General features: G+C 40.9%; 2 protein-coding genes across 3 annotated transcripts; both read right to left on the reverse strand.

Annotated features, from left to right (window-relative positions):
* Positions 1–220: 220 nt before the first annotated feature.
* ndc1 (NDC1 transmembrane nucleoporin) lies at positions 221–9,546 on the reverse strand. 2 transcript variants are annotated; one of them, XM_076293966.1, is made up of 18 exons: positions 9,419–9,546; positions 8,739–8,859; positions 8,544–8,645; positions 8,261–8,435; positions 7,971–8,103; positions 7,664–7,772; positions 7,523–7,574; positions 6,912–7,044; positions 6,683–6,775; positions 6,477–6,558; positions 5,621–5,785; positions 4,951–5,214; positions 4,606–4,730; positions 4,419–4,469; positions 3,346–3,409; positions 2,943–3,043; positions 1,331–1,491; positions 221–1,170 (listed from the first exon to the last, which is right to left on the reverse strand). In XM_076293966.1, exons 1-18 carry the CDS (start codon positions 9,455–9,457, stop codon positions 1,107–1,109), a joined length of 2,034 nt encoding a protein of 677 aa, XP_076150081.1. In that variant the 5' UTR covers positions 9,458–9,546; the 3' UTR covers positions 221–1,106. The 2 variants fall into 2 exon arrangements, with proteins under 2 accessions (XP_076150081.1, XP_076150082.1); XM_076293967.1 differs by lacking the exon at positions 4,419–4,469.
* Positions 9,547–9,682: 136 nt separating this feature from the next.
* LOC143133968 (uncharacterized) lies at positions 9,683–10,844 on the reverse strand. The gene has a single exon (XM_076293971.1). It carries the CDS (start codon positions 10,826–10,828, stop codon positions 10,079–10,081), a length of 750 nt encoding a protein of 249 aa, XP_076150086.1. The 5' UTR covers positions 10,829–10,844; the 3' UTR covers positions 9,683–10,078.
* Positions 10,845–11,740: the final 896 nt, after the last annotated feature.

The raw sequence follows: 11,740 nt of genomic DNA on the forward strand, positions 1-11,740 counted from the left end.
TAGGCCTACTTCTTTTCACGGTTATGACAGTGTGATAGAGCATACATTTGAGACAGCTCCCTGAGCGTGTGCTGACTACAGAAAATTAGGTTTATATTTCAACAGCGACCCCTACCGCACACTGTAAATAAATGGCCAAAGGGTACGTGGTATCTGAATCAGTACAGTGGTCAAATTAACAAAATATTTGTGTTATAATAGTAGGAGATTGCTGCAAATGTGCATTTTATACAAGTACAAAGCTATTTATTAACTTCAAATGTACAATCAGTGTGTCCTCCAAGCTGCAGTATTCACTCATAATGTGCCACAAATGTGTGATCTCTGATTGCATTTACTAAAGGGTGAAAGACCACAAACCCCTTATATATGAAAACCAGCAACCATTCAGGAAACAGGTGAGAAAACACAAGACCTCTGGTGAAATCTATGGTCTGAACAAGAAGGGCACTTAACAAGGAAGATGCTTTCAAGAACAGGCAAAACAATACCACTCTCTTCACCTGTGGATTAATTCTTAATCAAATGAAATTAAACACAGCCTGGGCTTCAACAAACAGGTTACACAACAAGCATGTCAAAGAGAATGTTAAGGTACATAAACTGTTGAAGCTTTGCCATTCTTTTTAGCTGGTTTGAATCAAAACACATGTGAGACACATCATTTCAGTCTAATGTGTACATTCCACCTTTCTTATTAAATACTAATAAAGGAAAATGAAAAGGGGGGGGGGCAACCAATCTTCTTGTTGGAACTGTCTCTTGCTCATGATTGAGGGTCTTCTTGTGCTGCCAGTTAGCTGACCAGTGAGTCCTAAATGTTTCATTAGCTGTGAAGGCAGAGGGTAGAGTGTCCCTCACAGGGCAGCTGTCCCACAGCAGGAGCAGAGGACTACTCAGACAGCCTCCTGTGTGATTTGTAATTCATCAAGTTGTCTGTGCTTCTCACTGATTCCATGCATCGGTGCACAATTGATAACCACATTTGTGTGTGGGCCAGCAAACAGACAGACAGACAGACAGACAGACAGACAGACAGACATAGTTGTGGCCACGAAGCACAGAGGTCCCAGACAGGTAGGTATGGGAATCCCATGGAGTCCATCTTATTCTTTGTACTCGAGGAACTGCTGCAGCCTTTTTCTGTGATCAGTGGACATCTGCACGGCACTACAAAAAAGGAAGTACAATCAGGACCGGTTCAATTAAATTTTACCACTAAAAACTGAAAGAAAAAAAGAAAAAAAACCTTTTCAAATGGTTACAACAGTTGGTTGGTTGAGAACTACGTGGTACTAAATATGGTCGTTGTTGTGACAACTTGGCTTACTGTAAGTGCTCCCCAAAGGTGTTGGTTATCCTGTATATGGCGGTTTTGAGTGCAGCCCTCATAGCAAAGCGCAGGGTCTTGTAGGTGGACTCTCCCATGCTGCAGGTGGACCTCAGAGGCTTGCTAGATGCGTGGGGCAGCTTGAAGTGTCTGTCCACTGCCTAAAGTTAAAAAACAAACAAACAAGAAATCAGTGAGCGGGACAGTCAGTGAACAAGAGGAACAGTTAGTTGATCTCTATTGTGTGGATTCTCTATATTCAGACTGTTCTGTGTAGCCTGTAGCCACAAGTTTTTGCTCAGTTGAGGCTGAGATATAGGCCAAAATGCTTATTGCCATCAAAAACAAAGAGAAATGTTACCGTCACAAAACTAAAGCATTTGAGCCTGACTGATAAATCGGTGTATCGATATTAGCTATTTGCGGATCTATCAGTATCGGTGTTTATAACCGATAATTATTTTAAATATAGTAAAGGAAAGCCAAATAGGGATTCTTCATCTAATTTTCCAGCATTGTCTTTTCAGCTTAACGTTACGTCCAACAGTAAAATAATGTTAGCATGGGTTGAGTGGGGAGGCTTACTTGATTGTTGGTGTATTTGTGAAACATAAATGTGGTTATACTGAGTAACTTAGCAGCACTATATCTTTCTCTTTCGGCTGTCATTCCATACATTTTCTGACCATGTAGCTAAGGTAGTTAGCCACAACCATAGCGTCAGCTAATAGCCATCGTTTGTCTATTCTAGCCCTCTTTCCGGACCTAGGTAGAGTGCCCTCCTTTTTGGGTGTTTGTCCACCTTTTTGATAAGTGCTCCACAGCAAATGAGGCTAATAAGTAGCGATTAATGATAAAAAAAAACAAAGCATTCTCTGTGGTCGCACATAAGGGGCTTACATATAGAAGGTGCCATGCACTGCACTCGCTGCTAGGTTGCACTGGGTTAAGTGAATGGCCCAAAGATTTGTGTTGTGCTTGCTGCTGGGCTCAGTGCAAAATAGCTATAATTTACAGCAAAGTTAAATCATAGTTTTTTTTTATCAAAGTTAAAATGGTTCAATTTCGGCTATAGAACATGCAAGAGCGGCAGAGCAGCAAAATGGAAATATAAGTCATAGGAGAGTTTACCTCAAAATGAGGACGGTCGGTATTGGTCTTTAAAAATCCCTTATCGGTCGGGCTCTATAAAGCATGCATACATAAAATCTGTAGGGATTTTGCCCTACATTAATCACTAAACCAAGACAGAATTTCGTGAAGCTTGTAGTAAAAGGTTAAACAACAAGAATGGAAAAAATGTGTTTTCTCCTCCACCATTCTATATCTATGAAGAACGCGATTGACTTCTGTGGCATGTATGCCAGCTCATACCTACGTCCCTGGTATGACTAAATTAAATTTCATGACTTTTTCAAAACTTTCAATGAATTTGCAGAAATCCATAATTTTTCCAGGCCTGGAGAATGGGATTTTACAATGGCATGACTTTTCCAGGTTTTCCATGACCCCTGGGAACCCTGTAGCCTGGAAACTCCTTCCACCTGCTGATGTGGAGTCCTGCTGTTTTAATGTTTAAATGCCAATAGAAGGTAATGCTTCAGACTCTTACCTCTTGCAGCACCAGCATGGTGCTAAGAATACTTGGTAGTGTAGTCTGCACAACCCCAAAGCGATCCTCTGAATAGGACGCCACCACCAGGTGGGACAACCCTGACATGAGAAGATCAACACAATACACAATAACCAACCAACAAATTGGCAGAATTCCACCAAAATTAATACCCCAAAATCCCAGTGGACATAAATACGCTGACAGGCTCATTGTGAAAAAGTCCACACACTATTTGCGAACCCTGGCAGTTTTTCCATGCTGGTTGACAGGGCAGGACCTTCAAGCCGTTTCAAATTACTCCAAACGTGAACCCAACGCTATCACTCAAGTCTTACTTTTCATTTAAACCAACGCTGAGGAAGATAAACTATGTGATCAAGTTACAAATGGCCCCTCAAACCTTCTAAAGCCCAAATGTGAGCTTGGCTGTCGGCAAACAAAGCTTGGCTGGTTGCCTCTGGAAGCTGCAAAACAAACAAATGGAGAGAAAAAAAAAACATAAGAGGCATTTTCAAAGATTCTAAAAAATCTGTTGCTATTAAAATCTGTTATAACTTACTCATGTTTAAGAAGTTAAGTAGTAATGATTCAGGTGATTGTGCCCTCGAAGAGTTGCGGTGGTGATCTTTTAGCAACAGCTCTTCTAGTATTAGCATTCACCCACTATGCGTTTGCATTCCCTCACAATGCCCCCTCATCCCCTAACAATAGATTTGTGTTCCCACACAATAGTTTTGCATTACCTTGTAATAGTTTTTATAGTCCTGCAGCGCTTAGGTTTAAATGGGAAAGCAAAACCATTGCATTGGAATGCAAAAATATTGAGGGAATACAAATCTAGCTCAGAAATAGGCTAACCCAGAAAAAACAAAAACACCACCATCACCCTTAGGGGAAAGGTGCCATTAAGAACCCAGGTGAACAGAGGTCTAGAAACTAATGATGTGAGATTATTATTAATTATTGATTAGAGTACCAGTAATAATGAACTGCATTAAAGGCCCTAAATTCATGCCAGCATTCAAATGTTCAAGCGGTTGTTGACAGGTATAATTAAACAACAGCCCCTATCAATTACTGTGCCTCAACTTTGGCAAAAAAAATGGATATGGGATAAGGTACAAATTATTTGGCATTTTATAGGTCATCTTTAGTTCTGGCACAAACCTAGAGCTCTAGGGGTTTGCACCACATTCTATTTCTACACATCAAACAGTTCGGTAAAACACAGACACGACAGCATCAAACGAACGCACCCTCTGAGCATTAATCTACTCCACACCAATCCCCGCATGCAAACACACTGAAACCAGTCGGGATAAACGGAGACGATCGTATATGGACGACGACAGTAGTGCATGGATTCCATTCATCGGAGCTATGGGCAGTGGAGCATGCAAAACTGAATGTGTGTGCCTCCACCACCCAGTCTTATTCCCAGGGTGCACACACATGCAACCTACCCAACCTTACCTTGTTAAATAAATACATAACCAGCACCCTCTTTGCCATGAAACCTTTCACCTGAACGGGACAATTTCAAAAGCGGAAGAAACAAAATTAAAGCAAACGTACAGCTGATCAGCTGAGGTGTGTAGAATATGTATGTATGTATTTATTTATGCATGGGGGTGAGTGCTGAGGAGTCTGGGCATAGTACCTGTTCCTTGCGGTTCTGAAGCCACTGGGAGAGGAAACTGGGTTTGTGATCGGCTGGAGGGGGACTGGGGCCAGGAGCAGCAGCAGGAGCAGGGCTGGCAGTGGTGCTGCCATTACTCTGAGAATCTGAGAAAGAAAGAAAGAAAGAAAGAAAGAAAGAAACAAACAATCCATCAATTGGTAAATCAATCAATGCAGGAGGAAGACAGCTAGTCTTAGATAAGCAATTTGACTAATAATGATTCTCTCTGTACAGAGTAATAGAGTGCAGCAGTGAGCTCAGGACAGGTATTTATTCTTAAAAGTTAAGAAAAGGTCCAAAGGTATTTGCCGGGCTGTAACTGACCTGTTGAGGCGCTCCAGAGCTTGGGACCCCTCCTCATGACATGGGGGCTCTGCACGGTGCCGAACCAGGGTGAGCTGGGCTCCTGGGGCGCGGTCAGACGCCGGATGGAAGGGGAAGAAAAGGGGCTGTCCAGGTCGGGGGTGAAGGGGGCAGTCAGGGGGCTGTGCAGCGTCCCCACGGAGGAGCGCAGGAACACGGAGCCCGGGGTCTTCAGGATGTGGCTGGGAAGAGGCGTCTTCGGAAGGTCCGTGGCCCCCGATGACACTGCAAGTCAGAGCAGAGAGTGAACAAGCTGCGCATGGCAGGAATAGCCAGTCTAGCTCTTTCAACCTGCAGGAATAGCCAGCCCAGCTCCTGCAACCTGTAGGGTTTACATAAAAGCACAAGGCCGGAATAGCCAGCCTAGCTTTTTCAACCGGCAGGGTTTACATACAAACTTCCTCATCTTGAACATCTCAATACTATGTATTGATACTATGTAACATCTACCTAACAATGTTAGGTTAGGCTTGCAATGTAACCACCGCACCCAGATGGAAGACAATAATCCCTAATTTAGTAGTAAGAAGAGGACTTGATTTTCTCCACACACCTCAATTGAAAAAGCTGTACAATTACAAAACTAACTAAACTCATACACGACCTAAATGGCAGTCACTAAACTCTATACCTGAGCCCCACGATCCAGACTTGGTCTCGGTGCTGCTGCTGGACTGGGACTTGGCACGGCCATTGGAGGCTACTGCATCGTGGTGAGCCACCAGCCTCTGAGTCAGCTCAGTCAGCAGAGACAGGCACTCTTTACTGATGGCATTCCAGTTGTGAGGGTGGCCACCTGGAAAACCATAGGGTGTACCACAGCAGGGTCAGCAAAGGTTTTGCTTCATTTGCTTCATTCATTTCAATACAAACTAGGGCTGTCAAAATAACTGATTAATTTTGATTAATTAATTTGAGAAAAAATAACTGATTAAAAAAAATAACGCAGATTAATCGATTTTGTGTGACCTTTGACCCCGAGTGTTCATTTATTTTCATTGTGTCCCCTAGGTTATATCTGTGGCCTGAAATGCCTTGTATGTGAAAAAAACTTCTTCCACTTTTGAATTGATTTCCTCAGCATATTAGGTCATATCATAGATTATTATGGCCATTATTTGAACAGTGAAAATAATAATAAAAGAGTTTTTGAACTTTAATGTCACTAATGCGGATTATTTAATGATTCATTTGAATTTAAATATTTAAAATACTTTCACAGCAAAAAATATATATGCAATTAATTTAGATTAATTAATCACAGAGTATGTAATTAATTTGATTCATTTTTTTAATCGATTGACAGCCCTAATACAAACACAATTTTGCTCTGTGCATGTGTGTTTGGAGCCCTAGGTACCTTAAAGTAAGTTTTTCAGTATGTCTCCTGTATATTGGTTACTTTCTATGTCCTGTGATTCATTTATGTTTTTGAATATGTGAATAACAGGAGCTTAAATGCTATCTCAGCTAAGCTGACCACACACCTGGCTGACTAAGACTGAACACCTCCAGCCTTCTCACGACTGAGTGCTGGGACAGAAGAGCCAGGTCTTGCAAGGCTAAGAACTGAAACACACACACACACACACACACACACACACACACACACACACACACATCAGTAACAATGCAGTACCAATTACTGGAAATAATATACATAAAACAATATCCGATATGGGTCTCTCATTACCTTCATGATGGCTGGCTCTTTGCAGAGTAAGACTTTGGGAAGACAGCCATCAGCTTCCTCCGCAAACGAAGGCTGGACTGGAAAACTGTGCATCTTGGGAGGCGTGGAAAAACATAATAAAACATAAGGAGCTTATAATCATAACCTTTAAAAGAAGATATATTTTTTCTATAGTCTATTTAAAGTCTAATCTTGTCTTATTTAAGTTTTTACTTGAAATGTCCAATACCTCTGAGACATAGATCCTGAAGAGCAGGACGGTGATGTACCAGGTTAGCAGCAGGAATGTCCCAGCAATCCACAGATGGTACAGCAAAGAAAAGTCCAGCAGTCCAGCCAGAGTGTCCAGAGCGTGAAGAGACCTGCACCAGAAAAACAATGGAGCTGAAGAATGAATAGCGGTCATGCACAGAGGTGGAAAATAAAGCACTGGCATTAGTACTGGGGGGCTATGTGCTGCAAAAGCAACCAATCAGTTATTTGAGCAATAAGCCCCGAGAGGCCGTAGGTTACACGGATTCTACAACAGCTAAGGGGCGTTGTTAGGCACGATGCGCACATTTTGGGTGTCATGTCAATCCATATAGCGAAATATTGCTTTGTTTTACATAACGCTGAAGTGAGTGCAAGGTCTGTTAACTTATAACGCTAGCGTTACCTTCGTTGAACACCTCACATTCACGTCAGCCAATTCACAACAAACGAGGAAGTTCAAACATTAATATTAAATGCAAATAACTTACCTTACGAACTTTTATATTTGCTAGTAGTAGGTAAAGCAACACACACACGCACAAATGACTAAATATATGTACAATATAATATATGTTTAACACATACCCATCTTCCTGTAGATTAAGAGTTCTGCAGATCCACGTTTTAGGTGCATATCCTGAGAGAAGAGAGATAATTTGAATGGCATAGATCGATTATGAAATTGTTTTTTACCATGACAGGAAAAATTAATTAAAACCGTCTTACCAAAAAAGAAGTATAGAACTAAGTAATTCCTAAGTGCATACATGGATTGCACAGCACTGCATTTCACCACAAGAGACAGGGAGCCTTTGAAGCGCAGGTATTTATATTGCTAGGGGGAAAACAAACAAACAAACAAACAAACAAACAAACAAACAATCTTAACTGGCAGCAGCTATCAGTTTCAAATGGGGCATTCAACACGTACTAAACATAGCATTTAACTCGTGTCTGCAACACAAACTGTATAATGTAGTCACACTGACCAGATTCATTCCAATAAGTATGATAGTTTAATATGGATGTGTACCTGTATGGCAGGGAAAGACACATAATTCATGTTGTGTACAACCCCAAGGAGACTGTGGCTGTATCCCATAAAGGCTCCAGACAGCAACAGGAGCAGATGGTACTCATTCAGACACATCTGGCCAGCATCTTTACTGTGAATACAGGAAAAGATACAGGGAGTGTTTATAAAATATCAACACACTCGAATACATAGAGAAATCAGCACTGTTAAAAAGAATTTTGAATTTCGGATAAAAATAATCAGCATGATTACAGTTCAACCATCCCCTCTTACTGTGAGTGTCTTACCTCTCGGACTGAAGGCAGGGGGAGCCCAAGGCTCGGTACCTGCCCCCAATGGTGATAGCGGCACACCAAGACACCAGCATCCCCACCGCTGCGTGCACAACAGAGTGTATACATTGCCGAGGGTGGAGCACCTTCCCCAAAAGAGCAATCCTTGTGCAAGGGATGGAAGGGACAACTGCAAAAGCAGAGGAAATCTGTGTGAGATCCATCCTGATTCTGGTAAGTTAAGAAGTAAATGGCATCGTAAAATGCTCACGTTCATTTCCTCAACTATCCATCTTACCTGTGTAAGATTCGAGGTTGAAAAACCCAATAACCAACACCACTCCAGAGAGTAGAACGATAGAGAAAATGGTACTTGAAGCAGTCAGAAGAGCAAGTGAATCTAGCATAACAAAGATGTACATTATTTGGGGGGGCACAAAGTGAAAAAGGGTGACGCATACAAAATAGAAATATAAACATCTCATGTACTTACCCGATATCCACTGAATCGGATGGAGTAGACTGAATCTACTCAAGAACACAAAAATAGCGGTGGTGACTGGCAACAGCAGCACAGACCAAGCAATGCTGGCTACAGCTCTCCAACATACCACCTATAAATTTCAGGTATTACAGATCAGATGCTGTACATATGTGTCACTTTAATGGCAAGTATTTGATCACATCTAGGCAATTTGGAGACTTATCACACATTAAACGTTACAATAAACCGCTTTTGAGGCACTTCAACTGCCATTAAAACATTAGGTTAAAGATTTAAAAAGCCATCTCTATCCATAAAACACGTAATCTATGCTAAACTAACAAAAGCTGCAAAGGTTAACGTCAATTATCTATCGTAGACGTTATAATGAAATTCATAACATGCTTGTTCAACATTTAGTTAAAAAAAAAAACACTTCTTGTTGTTCAACATTTAGTTAATAAATCCACTTGACGTCAGGCCACAAAGAGGACACATTTTGAGTGTCATGTCAATACGTATAGCGAAATATTGCTTTGTTTTACATAACGCTGAAGTGAGTGCAAGGTCTGTTAACTTATACATTTAACGCTAGCGTTACCTTCGTTGAAAACCTCACGTTCACGTTAGCCAATTCACAACAACCGAGGAAGTTCAAACATTAACATTAAATGTAAATACACACTTACCTTACGAATAAACCAACAGCTGTGTTTTAAAGAAAACATTGTTCATGTCCATATGAAGTCCCCGGTATACCTTTGGACAAATTCGTTAGCTATCTGACAAGCAAATATTTTTTGTCAATTTTTCCAGATCGCGCCACATGAATTCCAAGGACCTCTAAGCCCCTTTACAATAGCCGTCTGATTCACTGCCTGACGCATACATTTGGAATAATTACACAAATCACTTTATTAAAATAAGTATAATATCCGTGTCACACATTTTGGTATATACAGAAATAAGCAGAATTCAACGTTACACTGTAAATCTATATAAAGCCCTAACGGTGCTTTTAAAAATGAACCTCGCTCGCTCATACAGACTAGCTACCTAAACACACCAGAGAGGCTGGCGGAGTGGACTTGACTAGATAAATGGTGATTGCTCGCGGCTGCATGAATGAAATGTAACTTCAGCCAAATAAATTAAATTAACACATTGTTAATAAAATCGTTCTAGGATTAGATTAGTTGTAAGGCAAGGTTAAATTAAAAGATGTAAAAAATACATCGAAACAATCGTCTCAAAAAACGCAGTTTCTTCAAGTGTCGCAAGGAAAAGGCTAAGTTACGGAGTCCATGATTAATAGAAAGTTAACGTTGGCTCCTTTTCCACTTTCAATTTTACTTTGTATCATGTTGAACTAATGCGGCCTTTTCGCGTAGATGATTTCCATTTGAAAGTGCGGTTATACTGCGTTTATCAAGTCCTTTGACAATCCTCTCAGTCTCTCTTCGGAACGTCTTTGTTTCAAATGCACTGGTGGGTAGTTTCTGTGTAGAATTAATAGACATGTCGGTTTGAACCGCTTTGTGCATTGATGTTTTTTGTCCAGGTCTTTGGGGAATTGCGGGTAGAGTAAACTGCTCACGCTGAACCTTCTTGTCCTCCCATAGTTTCAGCAAACGTCGCTGATTATTGGTCATGTCTTTCAAGTTTTGTTGTAATGATTGTACCTGATCCTTTAACAGCGTTTTTGAAGTCACTGTGTTAGCCAACTCTGATGTAAGCTCATCTATTGTCAAGCTTAATTTACCTGCTTTCTCAACTAAAGAATTGCATTCGCGCTCCTTCTCATGTAAGTCATTTATTATATCCCGTGTGGTTTTGCCCTGAAACTTTGGGCTAGATTCCAAGCCAATTTCAGCTCGAAGAATCTTGACCTGTTTCCGCAACTCTTTATTATCCAAAGTCAATGTCTTGAATTTCTGTTTCAGCGTCTCTGTTGACCTCATTCTTGAATCGTACTGTCTCAGCTTTTCTCTCATCACGCTTTCCCGGTGTATCGCATCGTCTCTTTCTTTCTTGCATTTTTCCAGAAGTCTCAATGTTTCGTACTTTGAGACTTTTTCCACTTTGTCGTTTGATGCCATCGTGTCACAGTCTTTTCAAAACGACAGCATAGACCACATGGTAGGCTACAGTTGTAGAATTTACGATTCCTCAATCATACCAAGCACACATTAGTAGGGCATGAAACAACTCCTGAAAGGCACATAATAGTATAACATGGGACAACTCCAGGTGAGCTTGACGTCCACATACAAGTCACCCTTTCCAGTAGAGTATTCTGCAACAAAACGGTTACAAAGTAACTGCAGCAGTGACTTCAGCATTGGACATTCCTCTTCTGAGGTTGTCAACCAGAGTGCCAGCACAGGTGTAATTCTAAGCTTTGGCTAGGATGACCATTAATTAGGGCGCACCAAAAGTTGACACAGTTTCAAGTGACACAATTTTTCTATTTTCTTAATTGCAAAAGTTAGGCAGTCCTGGCTACACTGTGAATGCTGTGTCTTGGAAACGGTAGTTTTGCATTTTAGCCAAACTATGCCACACTGTCCATTGCATCCAATGCAGACGATAAAGCCGTTGTATTTACAGTGTTATTACTTCAACCCAGCTTAGTCAGACTGGTGTCCTAGGAACAAACACCTCAACTCACTAGGCCCTCTAGATAATGCCGTTACATTCATTCCTTTACATTTTTAAGCCATCCTATAGAGGCAAGGGTACTGGAGTAAAATTACATTTGTTTAGGCAGGTTTATTTAGAGACTATAAGCGTACAGTGAATCATGTTAATGTTGTTACAAGATTATTAGATTATTTTTACTGTAAACTGAAGCCTAAACTGACGAATGGAATGTTGTTACAGAGAATGTTTTTACTGTAAATTGAAACTTAGAAACGGGTATTCCTAGAATCGAGCCCTGTCATTATAGAGATATAAGACTGCCACTTTCAGTAGGAGAGGGAGAGGTGTCAAAGGAAGCGGTCTGTGGA

This window comes from Alosa pseudoharengus, unplaced genomic scaffold (genome assembly GCF_046254945.1).
Source record: "Alosa pseudoharengus isolate Yale_2024_CS ecotype anadromous, Long Island Sound unplaced genomic scaffold, YU_APseudo_1.1 YU_APseudo_1.1_scf_2, whole genome shotgun sequence".
In the NCBI taxonomy this organism is placed as follows: Eukaryota; Metazoa; Chordata; class Actinopteri; order Clupeiformes; family Clupeidae; genus Alosa; species Alosa pseudoharengus.